We start from the raw sequence: 19,939 nt of genomic DNA on the forward strand, positions 1-19,939 counted from the left end.
CCTTGGGGTTGCTGGACAAGCTACCTTGAATGATGGTGCATGTTTCAGTTGTGTATGATCAAAGGCTGCAATAACACCAGCAGTTTGTTTTTTAATCTTCTATTTCTGTTTGTTGTTAGAGAATGATGGTCCATATTTGTAGGTAAACATTGCAACATGGAAATGTTGCAATGTCTTATGTCTTATGAAATGTCTTATGAAGTTTATACATACAATATACAAAAGGAATTTGCATTGGTGCAGAAGTCTCTAGTTATTGCATTGATTAATTATACAACAATCATTTATCTTATGAGTGGTTCGAGGACCAGTTCGGGCTTTTTAAAAGGTGACTCTGCACAGAAAATGTCAAACTTGTATTTATTCCCCATCAACACAGCTGCTTGACTCTTAACATGCTCACCCTGTTCTTTATTAATCCAGTAGTGATCATTCCAAAAGGTGCATTCATGTTGAAATCCAGCAAAACACAGCACTTAAAAAACCCTCAGATTTACCATAGAAATCATTACAAAAACGGACGATTACTTTGTGAAAATGAGATATGTATTCATGCAAAAAAGGCAAATATTTAACACACCATTAAACTTGTTCACATCGTGCATTAAAATACATTTTGAGTGTCCCCAAAAAAACAAAAGTCCAATGTATGACTTGGTTTAGTGCATCAATCCAGTAGATTCATAAACACGAATAAAGCAGAAACAAAAACAACACTTGTAAATGTACACACATACAATTCCTCAAGTTCTGTTTTTAATAAACTTTTTATTTTTCATTCCCCATTTCTTGCAGTTCACACACACCAGTGAGGGGGAGCCCAGTTTAACCCAGTTACCTAGAAGAGTGCTTTCCAACCTCCTGGCTGGTGACCCCCTCAAAATACAACTTGTGTTTACTTGTGACCCTCACAAGCCGTTGCATACGTTTATGAGTTATGACCAGATCGACAAAGAGCTTTTTTTCCCCTTTCATTGAAATATTTTAGAGGCCAGAAGAATTAAAAAGAACTATTCACATGAAAAAAATGTGAAAAAAATAAACACATCATTTTTAAAATGTTCTACTTTGCTGTCCTTCTAATCATCTTGCAAAACCTCCTTGTGAGCCCTTCAGTGGAAGGAGATGAAAACAAAGGCAGACCACTAAACTCCCATTTATCCAGCCTACAGCAGCCAATCTCAACCAGTGGGCCGTGGTTGGCCTCAAGAGCACCACCTAGTGGTCCACGGAGGTACTACTAAAAGGTTAGATTTAATTTACAACGCTATATAAATGTCTAAATGTGGTCAAGAATTCACATTCAAACATCAAATTAAAATGCTTGATTTCAATGACCAGTTTGACCAATTGAGGACTCATTGAATGAAGTTGTCGTTACGCGCTCTCTATGCAAACAATTATGGCCAAAATGAATGGAACACTCCGGTTATTAAAAAAGAATGAACACATTTTCTAAGGCCACAAAGTGCAGAGCCCAAAGTCCTGCAGACAGAAAGGACTGCTGTTGTGGAACCACAACGGTTTAAAACTTAATGTTACAAGAAGAAGAAGAAGATGCTGGTACGTTTATATAAAAAAAAAATCCAGCTGTTTACAGTGTATTTAACGGCTCGAGTGAGTGGCTGGTGTCATTAGTCTCCCTGGTAAGATTGATTTATATAGCACCGCCCTAGAGCAAACATCACAAAGTACTTCACAATAAAAGATGAATAAAACAGACAGAGTACTTCAAAATGAAGATGAATACAAAAGACGGAGACGCAAGAGAACAATAGAAAAATGAAGCAAAGTTAAGTCCACACAGATCCTCCAAAGTGAGTATTTTTAGTGTTCAATATTAAATTAATAAAAAAGGACAACATGGAATGAATATCATATCACATTGTGTAAATATAGGATTTAATCAACAATTTGTAAAAAATAATTGAGGAATTTAGCCAATTCATTAGCCTATTTTGAAATGTTTGCTGATATAATATTTATTTCACTAATATATAGTATATATTGAAGTTAGTTTTTATGTCATATAATTGCCTTTATCATCGGTCACCTCACCCAAACCTTTCAGCCTCTTCGCTAGCAGGCTCTACCAATGCTACTACATTTAGCCAGCTAGCTGCTGTTAGCTAGCTAGAGCAACAACAATGCTAACTGTCACTCTAAGCTCACAACTCCGCCTAGCTAGTTAGCAGGCTGGATAGGGAGCATGTGCAGCGAAGTAAATACATGTTCACTCCGTGTCTGTGTTTTGTGCTAATCATTTTAGCAGTATTATAATTGTTCTAGCTAACAGGTGCTAGCTGCTTAAATCTTCTAGCAGTTGCTGAGCTTGCTTGGGCTGGGGCATGAGATTGCGAGGGCAGTGACAGAAATGAAAGTGTCATTAAGCAGACTTTTGAATTCTGAAATAAATATTTATAATAATACATGCAACTATAATTATTATTATGTATAGAGTGCTGCAGGAATGAGTCCTAAAACCTGGAAATTAGTTAGCATTTTTGTACTTTTAGTCATTGACACAAACAAAAGTTGACAACGTTTCTGAAGTGTGGATGTGAAAGAGGGCAACTCTTTGCTGCCGTAACATATCGGCCATAACAACTATTTATTTAGTGTGTTTTGGAGCCTCAGCCCCCCCTCAATCACTTAATGCAGCTTTAAGAGGAGAAACATTACAGGAGAAAGCATTAAATTATAGTAAGCTGAATGAAAACTTGTCATAATGTGCTGAAAAGCCCTTAGTGTACAAAGCAACAGTACAGTGTGAGTAGTGCCAGGTGTTTACTGCATGCATTTAAACAACCATTTTTTCCCCCCAAACCCTAAAATAATTTCTCTGTGACCTGAATTCAGAACAATCACAGTATATTCAATGTGTGACTATGTAAACAGGTCATGCCACGGATAATACAGCAATGTTTCATGGGCTCAGTTCTGGGCATTTACAGTTAAAGAGTCCTAAAGTGAACTGAAATCTTGGATTTCTTTGTTATACCGTTGCAGCGGTCTGACTCACTGACTGTGTATAAGCCTGTCATTTGGCCACATTGCATTTATTTTGACGGACATTGCCGCTGCATCCTGTGCTTTACGCCGCCCAAGACGGTTGTAATGGGTTTAAAGACGTACAAAACCGAGCGTCCCATACCGGAATGATAATGTGTGGAGCCAGACCTTTCTTTGGCGCCGTGTTAAAATGCGAGACTATGCCTTCACAGTCACTCGCAGTGTTCATCACATCGCAGAGCACATTTTGGGAGAGCTGGTCTCTGCGTTTGCCTTCTGCCGGATGCATTCTGGATGATTGAAAAACAACAAGGAGACATCATGCACCTACACATTCCAGATTCCATCACGGATAGACGAAAATGCTAATTTACTCGGCAGAAATAGAAAAAGTAATAAATTACTCTTAGCATTATTAAGGACCTTAATAACGGTACAGACTTGTGCCCGAAGCCACAGCTGAGTGCCGTGGAATGCAAAAGTATTTCAGAAGACAAAAAAAGCCCTTGTGTGGGCGTCCATACGGCAGTGACACTTATACAAGAATACAAACCGCAGTGCAGTTTCCTGTGCTCACCTGCCAAGTCTGTCCGTGAGATTTCCACCAGCCCCTCGTAGAGGCCTTTGATCGGGTTCTCCCCCGCCATCACGACTCCATGGAGCCAGATTAGCAGCATTCGGTGACCATGCTCTTTGAAGCTTTTCATACCTAGAGGTTCAGAATTACAATACGTATATCAATATCTTGAAGTCCCAGTTGAGATGGGTGAAAACTGAAAATCCACAGACATGTATTGTGACCAAAGACCAGTATTGAGAGAGTGACATTTAAGTAGAGGAAGCAAACCCAAAATGAATCCTCATCTAATCATTTTGAATTAAAAAGTAGTGCTGCGACAAGAAAACATCCCATCTCATAAAGTGTTGCAAAATTGTACAACTCAGTGCCACCTATCAAATGCACTGGTTCATCCAGAGGTAGGCGTAGCTCACCAGTCCACTGTTGTTCTATAGCTCGTATGTGTGCGTTGCTGAAGTCCCAGTGCTGGGCCAGGATCTTCCACTCCCCGCGGCAGAGGTGCTTGGTGGCGAGGCTCCACAGGACGGACCGGAGGTGCTGTGTCTCTTGCTGGTGGTCCTGCTTGAAGCTAAGAGGTCTCCGCACCCAGGAGTCCTGCTCGCTGCCCATCTGATCCTGACGTTTTTCATACAAAGTGTGCATATAGGTATACAAAAAAAAAATGTTAAATAACTATTAAAACCAGCAAAACTTGCGATTAGATGCAAATGAAATCAAGGGTATGTAACAAAGGCACAACAACAAATCCACATGGATGCTTTGGCAAAGCATGAACCTTGGCACGCAGCAGTGAAGGTAATCCAGCAGGGCCAAGACTTTACTGTCACACATAGGTAACAATCATCAGGCACTGAGCTCCACAAAGTACAAGTACAACCGAATGCTGAACAAGACATTTGTAGGCGCCCAAAATGTTACAATTAACTTCTATGAAGTGAAAACACACGTTGAAAGGGTTAAAGTTCTAACCTGACAACGCTGTGGTAGAGACCTGGCAATCACCGTGTAGCCCCGCCCCTAAAGCATCCCATGCATGGACCATAAATTACTAAATGAACATCATGCTGTATTGAAGAAGACTTGAAACTAGAGATTGAGACCATAAACTCATGTTTACAATGTTTACTGAGGGAATAAATCAAGAGAGAAGTAGAGTCATTTTAGACTAGACTTCTATACAACCGGAGGAGTCGCCCCCTGATGGTCACTAGAGAGAATGCAAGGTTTCAGATGCAATGAAGATAAACTCACCTTCTCCCATTTATAAAAACGGTCAGCTTTGATGATCATGTCGACCAGGATGACATGGTTTCCTCTGGCTGCCACCTCCAGACACCTTTTCCCCTGCTGAGTATATAATATGGTCAGTAAAACACAATGTGTATAAGACGTCCATTACTGTGTAAGATGACATGGATGCAACAGAATTAGCAGGAAAATATAACCTACATTTTTTTATTTGAATATAATAGTATTATATAATTTTCCATAATTTAATTGTTTTGAGTATAAAATGTAAAAAATAATTAGTGACAGTTAATAAACCCACATATGGCATATGGACAATGGTGGATTGTAACTAAATACATTCACTTAAGTACTATATTTAAGTAAAATATTGAGCTACTCCATACACTGTATGTAAAAAGTAGACGTAGGCATGCAAGCAAAGAACAGAAGTCACCATATTTGGAATGTGGAGGAGTGACGTAGAGACGCCGTATACGTCTCTGGTAGCGGCAGCGACCTGTCAATCACTGTGTAGCTCCGCCCTAAAGCATACTCTGCTTTATGGTCTGTTTGACTCTAAATGGACCATAATGTACTAAATGAACATCATGCTGTATTGAAGAAGACTTGAAACTAGAGATTGAGACCATAAACTCGTGTTTACAATGTTTACTGAGGGAATAAATCAAGAGAGAAGTAGAGTCATTTTAGACTAGACTTCTATACAACCAGAGGAGTCGCCCCCTGATGGACATTAGAGAGAATGCAAGTTTTATGACACTTCCGCATCAGCTTCACTCGGCAGAACCGGAGGTTGCCGCCTGAGCTACTCGTACTTAACTTCTATACTTCCATTATATCATATCATATTAAGTAACCAACTTCAGTCCTGATCATAATTACCAAATATGCCTTTATTTTCAGAATTTTAACACTTTAAGTCACAGTTTGTTTACATAATGCCACTGTTCTTATGACATTTTGTTTTAATATTACTTTCTGTTTACGAAATACTTTTTTTCCCCTCAGTGAGATATATCAATGATTAGCAACAACAGCATCACTTCTGATACACTGCCGTGGTCCATAATAAAAAGCAGCAAATCATGACGCTGTATTGTGTCCCGGGTGACGCCGTGTGCTGTGCGGTACCTTGTCGGTCAGATTGAGGTTAACACCAGAGATCAGCATCATCTCAGCCAGGCCCTGCCAGCCGTGCTCTGCCGCTATGTGCAAAGCAGTCTGTTGTCTCTGCGAACCACATGACGGAAAATCTGACACGATTGCACTGTAGCCGCTGTGTCGTTTCTGAAATGTGCATTCTTGAACGTGGTCGCGCGGAGCCAGCTGCTTTTCTGTTCATCAATGTGTTTAACAGCTGCAGAGGTTTGTACTCACGCTGTCAGTGATGTCCAGGTCACAGTCGGCATCTATAAGCAGCCGTAAAACCTCGGTGTGGTTGTTGAACACAGCTAAGTGGAGCGCTGTGTTGTGTTGCTGTTTTCAAACACAAGAGAAAGATGAAGAACATCTGACATGTGAATGAATAGCAGATCTTATGCTACGCTGTCTGTTATATTGCCTATTACGATGTTTTCCTCTTTACACTAAACATGGCTATTTAGTTTCAAAGATCATACAATTGAAAATGATTCTTTAGTCATGTGGGAATTTCAGAAGCAGACCTTAACGATGCACTCTTTGATTTTGATGTTTTGGACCCAAACGCTCAAATTTCCCCTAAATCGATACCTTGGGTTTCAAAAATCAACATTAAACTGGCAGAATCTCAGCCCCCGTACAGTTGTCCCAAACCGGAATATTAGCTATAGAGACTAAAATGTTTGTTTTTTTTGTACCAGGCTGTAAACATGTCTATGTGGCCATTTGAGGAACTGCAGTTTGTTCCATATTTCAGCACCAGCCGCTTGCGTCTTCTACATCATATGAACCAAGACGTGCGTCGCATGGGAGCGACCGCTACTTACATTGTCTACAGCATCTCTGTTGATTCCTGCCTCCAGCAGCAAACTGGCTTCCCTGTCAAAGCCATGCTGAGCCACGTAATGGAGAGCATTCATATTCTTCTGCAGACAGAACAAAACAAGGATTTCATCTCGGAGGTCTTTCAGTGTGTCGAACGATAAAAATGAAAGTGCAAAGTTAGACCTTGTGTTTATTGCAAGTGATATATGACATGGAACGCACAAACCGTACATTAGTTTGTGCGTTGGCATTGCAGCCGGACTCCAGCAGCAGTCTGACACATTCGTAGTGACCTCCATCAGCTGCCAGGTGCAAAGCTGTGAGACCATCCTAAAAACACAACAGGTACATCGGAGATAGCATGGTGCTGCTTTGTTTGTGACGGGGTGTTTTCATTCATTTATAATCTGTTTTAATGTATTTTTATATATTCATTTTGTAATATCATTTTATATTTTTTTTGTTACACACAACTATCAGGTTTTAGCCATTGAACTGTATATATATCCTATATATATTTTACTTTTATTTTTACTTATATTTTATTTCTCCACACAGAATTTATTTCATGTATTTGATGGTGCAAGAAAACACACTGCAGTTAAACTGTATAAAAGGTACTACTGTGACAAGTGTAACTGGGAAAAAAAATGCAGACAAGCTGCCAATTATGCACCACAGCCCCAGTAATTGAGTAACACAAACCGGGCCTTGGAGTATGCGGCCCAGTCCAGTCCACTCACTGCATTCCTGTCGTCGACGTCGACTCCGGTCTCCACCATCTTCTGCAGGACCTCTGTGTGCCCACACTTCGCTGCCAGATGCATGGCTGTGTTCCCTTCCTGTAGTCCAGACATAACAGCGCTTTACGATCTGAGACTACTTCCTCTACACCGCAGCGTGTCCAGCAAAACAAGTCAAGAGCGGCTGTCAACACCTCGCCGGTGTGACGGTCTAAACCCGAGAGGGGGAGTGTGTCGACTATCGCCACATAAACCAGTTTTAATGTAACATGCTACCTACCGCACAATGTATTCACCAGTTCTCAAGTCGTAAACAGGAGAGAGAACTATTTAGATCAGACTTCAAAAAATGGATCGCCTCAATTTGATTCATCTTACTTGCATCTCAGGGCCTCCGTATTTATTTCAGGTCAAGTTGAATGTCACAATTAAAAAGTGACATTATGGAGCAAAGAGTTACCTATTTATTTAATATTGAACACTGTGGAGCTCCATGAACATCTGCTATAACCCCAACAAAAATTGTTTAATATAAAAATCAAACTACCTCTGATGGAATGTTTGTGTGGCACACAACACATGGCAACCACCAGCCATAGTCTATGGTGGCCTGTTGCCTATGAAGGTAGATTTGTGTCTTTATTACGCAAACAAAAAAATATGTTTTGAAAGCAAATTTCTCGCACTGCAATCAAAAATCAAGTTTGTAAGTGAAAATATATAAACTGAGAATAAATTATTTGTTAGTTTTGCTTATGAAACTATAATTTTTGGTTGCAAAACAAAAACCTTTGCTTTCAAAACCAAAAGCTACTTGATTTTTGATTGCAGTGCGAGAAATTTGCTTTCAAAACATATTTTTTTTGTTTGCGTAATAAAGACACAAATCTACCTTCATAGTTGCCCTGCCCAGTGTACACAGGATTTGAGGTCAGAACACATCCTGCTTTTATCTGTTTGGTCGTTTAAAGATTCAGACAGACTCACAAATCAAATATTGAATTTGTTTTCTTTCCGTCATGCCTGCTGTGTGCGCGTGTTTGCTCGAGCACAATCACTGTGCTTGTGTGTCACTACCTTGTCCTTCAAACCGTGCGTGCAGCCCATTCCAATCAGAAAGTCCACCACTTCAAACTGTCCGTGTTCAGCGGCCAGGTGAAGGGACGTCTTCCCCGCCTGCTCACGAGAAAACGCACACAGGAGATACGTACGAATACACTCTGTGTACACACTATGATCCACTCACCTTCATGTATTGCTGATATTCTGATAAGCAAAATGTTTGTTACTGTAACAATATGAAAGAAGGGGGGGGGGGATTGAAATAGTGCCAAGCAAGGAGTCACCTTGTCAACTCTGTCGAGTCGGACGTCTTCCAGGTCCTCCATGATGAACTCCAGTACTCTGATGTGGCCTCGCTGGGCAGCACAGTGCAGCATGCTCAGGCCAACCTAACACACACACACACACACACACACACACACACACACACACAATCACGTAAACGACGAGGTATCCAATGGGACGATGCCCTGATAGTTTTGCGATGATGAAAGCAGGCAGCTCTTACTTTGTTTTCACAGTTGAGCTTGGCCCCGCAGGACACCAGGATCTGCAGCACTTTGAGGTGACCGAACCAGGACGCGAGAAGCAGAGCATTCATGCCAAACTGTAGACAAAAAAAAAAAAAAAATACAGTTATTCACTGTTATAAAACAGTGAAGCGCTGACAGTACGAGTATGTAGAGTAGCGTACTCCGTACTGGCCTCGGTCTGTCTCCGTCCTACTGTGTGTCTCTAACTGACCTGAATGTGTCGGCTTCATTTATTGTACGCTCCTCTTACAGTGTTGTCTGTTGAGGTCAGAATAAAAGGGAGAGACCATCGCGTTGTTACTAAACACACATGCTCTGTGGTTTTTGGGATGTTCTACCTAAAAAAAATAAAAATATGCAGGATCACAAAAGTCATTTTACATTTGATAGATGACATCAAAGTCTATGTTTATTTTTGATTTAAGAAGGGACACTGCGCATCAATTAACATGAGTCCATCATGTCAATAGCTTATTTCTAATGGCGATGCTTATGGCTTTAAAAGGGCCAGTGTGTCGGAATGTAGTGGCACACAGCGGCGTGGCTGCAGATTGCACACCAACTGAATACTCCTATACGGTGGCCTTGAGGTGACAGAAGTGTTAGAGCCAGTGTTTGGTTTGTCCGTCGTGGGCTACTGCACGAACACTAATGAAAACATAGTTATGAATATCACATTCCACTTCTCATAATAGATCCCTGTAAATCCTACACACTGCTCCTTTAAAAGACAATAGACAAGAGCACATAAGCACAGACAATTAATACAAATTAATGAAATGTTTTATGTCATTGTGGCCTTTTACATTATTATAGGGAGTTAGAGCATTACAGAGAATCCTCATGAATCAAGAAAAATATATGAGAAATGACCTCTATGTTATTATGAAGGTTTACCGCAGCAGATAAACGTCCGTAGTTTGTTACAAGCTTTGAGAATTTGTCAGCTGTTAGAGCAGCAAATGTAAGAGCTAAGGCTGGGATCACTCTTAGCTTACATCACCAGTCAGTGATGTAAGCTAAGAGTGAGTTCATATTTCTGCGTCGGGGGGGGGGGGGGGTGAATGAGTCCAGTGGCTCTCCCTGCAGAAGTGTGTACGCACTGTGTCCCGCTCATCAACGTCAGTGTCGTGGTCCAGCAGGAGACGGAGAGCCTGTTCGTTCCCGGCTCCCGCTGCCCAGTGCAGCGCTTTGCGGTCTATCTGCACAGAGACAGAGAGAGATACGTGACGGGGCAACACTCCTCACAGTGCATGCACGGCTGAACCGTTCAAACAGTGAAATGAAATTCCACTGATCACCCGAGCCCATCGTTGGTTGATCAATAACGCCCCAGCTGACATTTTGGCTCGTCACTTAGTCCCTCTATGAATATGCAATACCAGAGGCCTGGAACTGGCTCATCTGAATGTGCCGTTGTGTTGTGTGCTTTTTCTGCCACAACATGTTAAAATATCTGCTGAGAAAAACAGGTACAACGGTTCACTTTACGCATCACCCGAAATCTCTATAAAGAAACATAGGCTGCAGTTCACTACAGTGCTCTCCATCCTGAGTTTGTAACACACACACACACACACACACACACCCGGTGTCCAGACACACCCGTGTCATTAAAGTATGTCATTAAAGTGTCAAGTGTGGTAGAGCTGTAGAGGTGTGCAAAGGTGTGTGAGTCGGTGGAGGGGGTTCCCGGGCTTTGTCGATGAGCCCGACTGCTGACGGGGTGCAGACTTGCTATGGAGATCAAATAAAGCGGCTGTGAAAACTAACGACTGGCAAGAACTGACTTTATTTTTGGCCTTGACGTCCACGCCCTTCTTGATCAGCTCCTGCATTCTCTCCGGGTCGTTCCTCTTCGCAGCGTCGTGGAACTCCTTTTCTGACCAAAGCACTGTCAGGGATCATAGAGACAAGGAGGGTTATCAAGTGTGTTCTGCAGAAAAAACAAAAACAGAAGTTAATTTGCACTGTATTCAATAAGAGTCATGTCATTGACCCTGTACATTACTCTGTAGTCGTGTTAGGGAGCACTGGACTGGTATATTGCACTTAGTTGGCAGATGAATACAGACAGTATTAGTTCAGATGTGAAAGCCACTGCATGCTGGGAATTCTCTGACATGCTCTTTATAATTAATATATAATATCAGTCTATGACTGGCACATGGAGATGAGGTTGAAAATTCCGTCTGTTATGTTTTCACCGGTTATTCACGGAATTCCTTAATTCGGTCGTAAGCTTGTCTCGTGACAACAATTCCCAAATCCTGAAGCAAAGTGACAGTGTGTCATTTTAGAAGGCAACGGGACGTTAATATTGTGTTTAAAACGTTACATATTGTACAGCAAGTAACGTTACCGCCAGCCGCCTCGACTCAAAAACGGATATTCATACCGTGTAAAACACCACAGGGATACAGACCCCGTCCCGGTGTGGTTGTAAAAAAGTAGCCCATAATTGACGTTTAAACCCCGCCGCTGACAGGTGACAGTCGGTCGCTCCCTGGTCCGTACTTACAGATATCATCCTCCGACACCAGGCCGTCCTCCATCTTTGCGCTGTTTTACCTCTTTGCCCTCGGCTCTCTCATTGTAGTGCTGTTAGTATTTTTTTTCTTCCAGGAGATGAAAAGAAGGTTGGACGATATGCTTTACAGTTTTTTTTTCTTGTCAAGCCGTAGAACTGTGAAAATACAATTTCCGGTGACGACATTTCAAAATAAAATGATTTATTTTGAAGTCAACGTTCAAAAGTGAAACATCCGGTGCTATCCTAAAGAATACTATTCACATCAGATATTACGTTTAAAATGATGTGACGCATAGAAGAGCAGCGAAGCTACTGCCATCACACATGTAGTTATTGCCTGGAAGATTACTGTTTAAACAAAACAAACAATGAATTGATTATTCAGATTTGTTGAAAATGTTCTGCTATTTTTACTGATCAAGTATTATTTTTTAGATTTTAAATAACAATTTAAGTGAACAGGCTAAAATCAGGGCCGGTTTCAGCAAGGTTTGAAAACAGATCTTTCTAAAGGGAAACCAATAGATTAATAGGCCACAAAGTAGATCAGAATAGATGTAACACTTTCTTAGAGGTACAAAGGCATTGAAGACACAGAACATAAACAGATAGTTTCCCTTTGTTTATTTGGGCAATAGCAAATTGTATCAAAAGAGTACAATATGTAAGGTTAGAACATATTCTTGCATTTTCTAAAAGGCTTGACATATTTGAAATAGTCTTAAACACGATCATCACATCTTTTTAATAACAAATAATTGGACAGAAATAGGGACATAAGTGAAAATAAACTGTAAGAGGGGTTGGTTAGAGCCAAAAGGGCTGCTACAAGCTCATTGTTCTGTGTTATGTACAATATCAGTATGAAAACATTATCATTAATAACAAAACTGGAATCAGTTTGGATTACCAGTACTTCATTTTGCTTTAATCACATGACTAGTCTGAAAAGATTTATTTCAGAGAACTCCTGAGCTAGGTTGGTACATCTTTCCTCATCGACAATGAACAGCACATTCAGTATGTACAATATCAATTCCCTCATAAACTGCCAGCATAAACATGGTATCTGAAAATAGGGGTGAAAAAGCCTATTCAATTCACAAAGAAGAGTACACTATTAAAACGATTGCGTAATTTGGTATTAACACTTTTTAGTACTTTTTTGTTGTTGCATGTTCTCAATGTATTGACAGTGCTGCTTTGTCATTATATTATTAATTATCTAATTAACTTTCAAGTACTTGTTCCCAAAAATGATATATACACAGTAGAGCGTTAAGCATTACCTTCATCTGCAGAAAGTTAAATTAGAAATAATTGCACTTAGTTAATTATGAGCGGACAGTTGCGTGTGCTGCATAACCATCAAAAATGAGTCATGCTGCCCAAGTTTCTGTCAATAGCGTACGGCAAGAACGAGTCCCAATCTCCAGAAGTTGATCAATGTCTCCGCTTAAAGCTGGAGAGAGGAACTTTAGTCTCCCCCTCTGGTAGGGAGAGAAGTTGCACAAACACCGTTGACGCTGCTTACGACTTAGGCTATGCCTAGCTAGTGAGGTTTCCGCATCTCACCCGCCCCCAGGAGTGTTCGTCCTTTACGTTCATCGCTTTTATTCAATGTTGAGATGGATTGACAAATGCCTTTTTAACAATAGATGCAAAAAAAAATTACAAGAAAATCAATTTCTTTATATTTTTTTTATATCAAAATCCACTTATCTTTTCCTCCTGTAAAACAACCGAATTCAATATCAGGACATCCATCCATCAATCAATCTGCAACTTTTAGCGACAAAGGAGGTTTTGTGTGGAGCCACAGTCCTCTGTAGCTCCGTATCGCGCTACATTTTAAGCAAGCCCACTTTTTAGTGGTCCAATCACAGGCGAGGATTTAATTTAAATCCCTCTTCTAACTGTTCAAATCTGTTTCCGTTTCAGCCGGGAATACGTCACAGTGCAGAAGCTAAAGACGCTCTAACTTCCATTTCACTGGGACATAAATCCTTCTTCTGAACGCCAACTTTCTTTTTTTATCTGCAACATCCACTCCAGAAACCGTTCTTGGACGCCATCGTTTCCGCCATACTAGCTGCGTCTCCGTCGCTAAATGCTCGTTCCCCCTTCCTGACCCATTTAGCTCTGGCTGGCAGATGTAGAACGCACCACACCACAGCTTTACTGCAAAATACATAAAGCGGCCATAAGCTTAATCAGCATTGTGCTAACTCGGCAAGGGCTTGAATGTCACGGATGTTCATTTATCAATTTTAACATTACAAGCGAAAAAGGCTTTTAGGGTGCCGATCCATTTAAAGAGCAGGACAGAGTCGCTAACGTTAGTCTAAACTCTGATAGAATCCAGGACCGGCCTCCACACAGTGCCCTCAACCATTCTCAACGAGCACATCCACAATGTACTATAGTACATTGTGGATGTGCTCGTTGCGAATGGTGTTTCTTTTTTATTAAAAACCCATAACCACACAAACTAATGTGTTTAGCTGAAAGGCTTTTTGAAAGACCTTGGCTGTAACTGTAGGTAGTAAGCGTTGTTAGCCAGACACGCTAATGATTGTGGCTTACGTTGGAGCGGACAAACACCCTGTTGAATCTATTTCTTACATGTTTGGCATGTTTTTAGTTTTGAAAAGGCAAAACTGAATATCACTTTTAATTCAGCCTCATGCAAATCACACAGTAGACTGTGTGGAGAAATCCGAAGCTTGACAGGCTTGCTGTGCCTATTAAAGGTTGCTAAGCTATGACTGGACAGTCATTGTTCAGGAGAGGGGTTAAGCGAATTGGTCAATTCAATCTTTCTGTGACTGACATTCACCAGCTCTTCCTGTTGCTCAAGTTGTTATGTGCAATTTTCAGTTTATTGACTTCTCTCAGGACATGGTCGGCCTTCTTCAGTTTCTCCATGGCCTTGGCCAGCAGATCCTCTGTCTTGCCCTCCCCGTCACCTTCCTCCTCTGACTGGGACACTCTGCTCAGGAGCTCCCTCGTCTTCTCCATCTCCAGCGCCACTTCGGTCTTGAGTTGCATGACGTCGGCACCGGGTGCCCCGTCGCCACCAGCCACAGCTCTGGTGCGCTGTCTCGTCTGAACACAGACTGGAGAGTTAGACAGCAGATCTCCGATGGAGGCTGACTTGGCCTTGGTTGAGGGCTTGAGAGGCGGAGTGGGCCCTGAGCGCCGACAGGGGAAGACCTTAGGTCTAACCTGAGGCTTGGGTGGGGCCTTCATCGGCCTTGAGCTAACAGGGATCTGAACGTCGTCCTCGCTGGCGTCAAAGACATCCAGACCGGCGTGGCTTCCTCTCAACGCGGCCGTGGACGCCACCAGCGTGTCTTCGATCCCGGAGCCCTCGCTTTCATCGTCGGAGTGCTGACCGCTGTCTACAGACTTCTCCTCCGTCTTCTTTTTCTTCTCCCCGGGCAAGTGACAGAGAAGCGGACTCAGGCTGAGGCCGTCGCTGACCGGGTCATTCAAAGAGACGACTACCGAGGGGACATCACTCCTGGGTAGTGCCTCTTCTGCTTGAGGAGAACTGGCTGAGGTATCTGAGGCTGTTGGCAGTAACGCAGTAGGCTCCTGTCCCTCATTAATCTGCGTTACAGTTGCGTTATCGCCTGCATTTTGTGTGTCGGGCTCAACGGGTTTCTCAGGCTTTTTCTTGAGGATTAGAAGAGGACTGGTGCTCTTCACGAGTGTCTCTGTGGGTACTTGTGACTCATTGTCGGACGCTTTGCTTACGTCACTACCTATAGTCTCCTCTGATTCCTCTTCAGAAACCTGTCCTTCTGCGCCGGGACTCTCAGGTTCATCATCTTCGACACTAGGTGGAGCTTCTTTAGATATCGACTGGTCTGCCTCATCTGCTTCCGCAGCTGTTCCTGCCGCCTCCTCTTGACCGCCTTCTTCCTTCACCAAATTTTCGTCAGTCGTGCCTCGAACCTCTTGGTCTGGCTCCACAGCAGAATTGGATGGTTTCTTCTCTTTGGATGGAAGGGTTGGAGGGTGGGAGTTTGGCCTGGACTGTGAGGTCTCTGCAAGGTTGCTTAGGGAGCCGCTGGAGCTGGGTTTGTTGGGAGGGGTTGGCGGTGGACCTGTCTTTTTCTTGGCGTCGGGACTCTTTTCAGACATCTTCTCAGCTTTGACCTCTTCTTCTGCGGCGGCGTCATCAACAGGTGAAGCACACGGCTTGGCTTCTTTAGATGGAGGCATTGGCGGCTTCAGGACCTTAAAAACATGTAATCCTATTTTAGAGACCATTTTATGCAAACAGAAAGACATACTCAAATATTTCTGCACTGTATGATAAGGGTTGTATAGCATTACACAGACCTTCTCTGGGCCATCATCCTTGTCAGGTTCATCCTCAGGTGTTGAACAGGGTTTTGCCTCTTTGGTAGGGGGCATGGGAGGTTTGATGACCTTTTTCTGGGGACTAACTTCTGGCTCAGTCTGAGCCTCCTCCTCAGCACTTGCCGCTGTCTGTTTCTCTGCAGATTCACTGGCATTGGACGGAGGAGTTGGGGCTTTGATTGCCTCTTTGGGGGTTTCAGTGCCATCAACACTGGCACGATGGGTCCCATTAGGCATTACGGCATCCTCAAGATTGAGATCCAAACGCAGGATACCATCAGATGACACATCAGCTACCTGGAGGGTAAGAAAAGATATCACATAGACATTTAATTAAACCAAAAGCCATTATACCATGAATTCTCAAATTAAAGAAAAAAAGTGCTGGTTGCTAATTAAAGCAAAGGTGAAAAAAGGCCAGGTGAGTGATGTCATATTCACCAGTCTGCTGCATTTGAGATTCTCTTTTTAACAAAGAACTTCACTTCTACGTCTTTGTTGTTTCTTTTGTCAGTGTAAAGCTGCTGTCATTGAAGCTCAGCTCAGATATTTCATAGTGAAAGTCTACCAGAAAGGGAAGGGATTGTGAACGCTCAAAAATCTGTACAAGTGATTTAATTAGTGATTAACTACAACATTTCTGTTAGAAAGCAATGGGAATAATGATGGGGATCATCCAGAATTGATCACTGGTAAACATAAAGTGTGGAGTTTGTATTAACAGCAGAAGGTTGTTTTTCTCAAATGTTGTAATGTAACATATACTTAATATATATTTAGTAATAATAAATATAATATTTTAAATATACTTAATTCACAACAGTCGCTGTAATTAATATTAGGATTAAAGGAGTCTTGAGCTTTGGAATTTGGAACCAAAAATATCATACTTCACGTGAGCTATGAAAATTCTGCAATTTAGTTCAGATGACGCTCTTATCCAGAGCTTCTTACACACATTCACCCTAACCCAACCATGAGAAGACCAACGAGCTCAACACAGTTCAAATCTAGACGTATTCACTGTAGCGACAGAGCTAACCACACAGTGTCCCGTTACACACACACACACACACACACACACACATGAAAGGATTCTCACATTCACACATTCTCACACACACACACACACACACACACACACACACAAACCTCTTTCATGTGTATCCTGGTCGGTGGCCGTCGGTTACGGTTCCCTTTGGGCCTCGTTCGAGTAACATGCTCTAAATTAATGCTTTCATCAACCGTCACCTGTGAAAAGTTTACGCTTTATTGATTTGTGTTTCCACTGAATCCATTTGAGCTTTTATGAGCTCAGCGTGTATAAAATACTTAGCGAGGATGTCATTGACTGAAATTACGAGACGCTTACCTCGTCGAAGACTTTGTTCTTTGCTCGATTGATGCCATCAGTCAGAGCTTTGATCCAGGCCTCCTTCTCCTCTGCAGTCTGAGCTTGGAACTTCACATCATGGACCTGTCAGTCACATAAAGACGTTACTCGTGTCAGCTGTACAGATTTGTCATTTCAAAATAAGGTTGATGAACTAGAGTAAAACGAACGCTGGCTGCTGCGCTGCTTTTTAACTTAAGTAAATCTTTTTTGGCACCGTTCAGCCATTTAGAGCCAGAGCTGAGGAGGGTTACCCCGGAGAAACCAAGTGGCGGCCAAGTAGCTGTTCCCATCCTGGTCGGGCCCTCTCGCTTCATTCACCCTGAACGACCACAACAGACTACAAACTACCGACGGATTCAGGAACTCTGAGCTCAACAAATAGGGTGTTGTTGTAAAATGTGGAATGATGGTATTTCAACTCGCAAAACAAGCTTTTGTAACAATGTTTCCCTTTTTTTTTTTTTTTCTTTAACTTCCCTTTATTCAGAAAATTGCAGTGACAATGGACACCGAAACAATTGTTTTAATCTCAGCTATAACACGGCTGGAGAGAAAAGAAGAAATAGCAGCTCCATTGCTCAACTAAGGGTCAAAAACTCCACGGGTTGCCTTTAGTGTCTCGCCTTGTTATTGGAATCCTATTTTTATCATCACATAACATTTAAATATGGGGATATTTCAGAGGAGTAAAAGCAGCAGTATGTCCAGAGCAGTACGCATCTGTGCACACTGGTGTGTGACTCACAGCAGCCTGGTCACTGCATACGGACTGGGGGGGGGGGGGGGGGGGGTGACACACACGCACAAGAGAGCAATACTGTGTGTTTGTGAAGTAAATGTAAACCTCTCTCTCTCTGTCTCTCACACACACACACACACACACACACACACACACACACTCACACTCACACACAAACACATAAATGAGCTGTCCACATATAAACCCCTCCCTCCAAGTGATGGCAACTGTTCAAGTTGTGGAGTTAGCAAAGTCTTCACTCACTTCTCTTTGCACTACTACAGCGAAATGTACTACTTACTGTATATTACATCTTGTAAAGGTGAATTTATTATCACAAGTCATTTTTTTGTTTTGTTGCAATTTTAAGGACAGACTACAGGAAACAAAGGTTCAAAGGCTGAATTTAAACCAGCTGATTTCATGGATAGTTACATAAAGGGTAACTTTGGTTTTCTCAGCCAGAACCCTAATTTACCACGTGTTCGTGTCAAACGGACTAATAGGGAATGCAGGTGGCACCATCAATGTACATCCACTAAAAGTGCTTGTTTCTGGTTGTTTCCTGTTATCATAAGTATTTGACAACACTATGGAGAGAGTCTCGCTCGTGGAGAAGTCTCGTTCTGAAATCTCAAGAGGTGACGTATCGCTGAAAGACAGCGGTGGAAAACACAACATTCGTGGTGGGGACAAACGCCGCTGCCGGCCGGGCAGTTCGTTGCGTTGGAGTAACGTTACAGAAAACATAGTTTTATGGTATTTAACAGATTTAAAAAAAAAGAAAACAATGGTTAATGTGCATTACCGAATTGTGGCAACACTTTGTGCAGCTTTGTTATCATCCAAAGTATTTGCGTTGACTTGGCATCAGCGCCGACAAAAGTGTGGCAGGCAAGAACAATCATTTAGCCTGTGGTAGATGTGAAGTATCAACTGATTCATGATTGATTACTAAATATCTGCACAGATTCACTTCCCCTTTTTAGCTGTTGAAATTCTTAATTATATCGTTAAGGATTTACTCCCTTAATCGTCCGTTTTAGGATTCTCTGTTCGCCATGAAGGCATGCCAGAGAATCAAAGTTTTCTGAAAGAACTCAAGGCGACACGCAGCGAGTAACTTCATTTGGTTATCTGGTTCAAAGTATTCCTTTGAGCCAGATAGCCGGATCTCATTTTATCTCTTCCTGTGGCATTTACATCACATTCTATTCTCCCCCAAAAGCATCTCCCAGCTCACCTTGTTTCCAGGCTTGGGTGATCGAATCAGTATCAGTCTGTGCTTCTTCTTGAAGGGGCTCCTTAATTCATGACACTTATCATAGTTTTCCAGGTCAACCCTCTCTAAGCAGTTCTTCAGGTCCTGCAACACAAGATTATGGGCACATTTGTCCCGTTATTCCAGTTACGGGACAAATGTGACGAGATTTTAGCTTTTCATTAATATCAACAATTCCCGTGAAGAGAGAACCCAACGACTCTTCTAATGTGGTGCATGTTGGTGAAAGTGCTGCGTGAGTATGGAGAAACAACTTGCAGCAGAAGTGGCAGCGTACCTCATTTTCATACACCACAATGTGTGTCTTCTCCACATGGACGTAGCGGTCCTTATAGCTTGCCAACAGCCTGCCGGGGGCCTTCTTCACCCAGCCAGCCTTGCCCAGGAACTTTGGCTCTTTACTCTGGGCTGGGTCCTCTTTTGCACCCTGCAATGATAAAAGGAAGGAACTCACTCTCAGAGCACACAC

General features: G+C 42.2%; 2 protein-coding genes across 3 annotated transcripts in view; both read right to left on the minus strand.

Moving 5' to 3' along the window:
* Positions 1-390: 390 nt before the first annotated feature.
* On the minus strand, positions 391-11,812 carry ankdd1a (ankyrin repeat and death domain containing 1A). 2 transcript variants are annotated; one of them, XM_068710752.1, is made up of 15 exons: positions 11,668-11,812; positions 10,937-11,040; positions 10,250-10,348; positions 9,122-9,220; positions 8,898-9,002; positions 8,629-8,727; positions 7,552-7,650; positions 7,040-7,138; positions 6,811-6,909; positions 6,221-6,319; positions 5,975-6,073; positions 4,844-4,936; positions 4,006-4,207; positions 3,590-3,721; positions 391-3,302 (listed from the first exon to the last, which is right to left on the minus strand). In XM_068710752.1, exons 1-15 carry the CDS (start codon positions 11,699-11,701, stop codon positions 3,241-3,243), a joined length of 1,524 nt encoding a protein of 507 aa, XP_068566853.1. In that variant the 5' UTR covers positions 11,702-11,812; the 3' UTR covers positions 391-3,240. The 2 variants fall into 2 exon arrangements, with proteins under 2 accessions (XP_068566853.1, XP_068566852.1); XM_068710751.1 differs by having other exon boundaries at positions 4,844-4,939.
* A 476-nt stretch (positions 11,813-12,288) lies between these two features.
* plekho2 (pleckstrin homology domain containing, family O member 2) overlaps positions 12,289-19,939 on the minus strand; it is an 11,678-nt gene continuing 4,027 nt past the window's right edge. Inside the window, exons 2-7 of the mRNA XM_068710753.1 lie at positions 19,748-19,897; positions 19,432-19,554; positions 17,426-17,530; positions 17,206-17,304; positions 16,033-16,350; positions 12,289-15,927 (exon numbers count right to left, since the gene is read on the minus strand). Coding sequence (XP_068566854.1) covers positions 14,515-15,927; positions 16,033-16,350; positions 17,206-17,304; positions 17,426-17,530; positions 19,432-19,554; positions 19,748-19,897 — 2,208 coding nt within the window. The 3' untranslated portion in view covers positions 12,289-14,514. The remainder of the gene's footprint in view (positions 15,928-16,032; positions 16,351-17,205; positions 17,305-17,425; positions 17,531-19,431; positions 19,555-19,747; positions 19,898-19,939) is intronic.

Source organism: Cebidichthys violaceus, unplaced genomic scaffold (genome assembly GCF_023349555.1).
Source record: "Cebidichthys violaceus isolate CVI_PGR_0920_01 unplaced genomic scaffold, fCebVio1.0.p SCAF_16, whole genome shotgun sequence".
Classification (NCBI taxonomy): Eukaryota; Metazoa; Chordata; class Actinopteri; order Perciformes; family Stichaeidae; genus Cebidichthys; species Cebidichthys violaceus.

Excerpts from the sequence above, each read along its gene's own strand:
- ankdd1a (XM_068710751.1), bottom strand. The coding sequence starts at position 11,701 with ATGGAGGACGGCCTGGTGTCGGAGGATGATATCT. Across the intron at positions 9,003-9,121 it reads AGCTCAACTGTGAAAACAAA|GTTGGCCTGAGCATGCTGCA; the intron begins GTAAGAGCTGCC and ends TGTGTGTGTTAG. Across the intron at positions 7,139-7,551 it reads ACGTCGACGACAGGAATGCA|GATGGTCTCACAGCTTTGCA; the intron begins GTGAGTGGACTG and ends TTGTGTTTTTAG.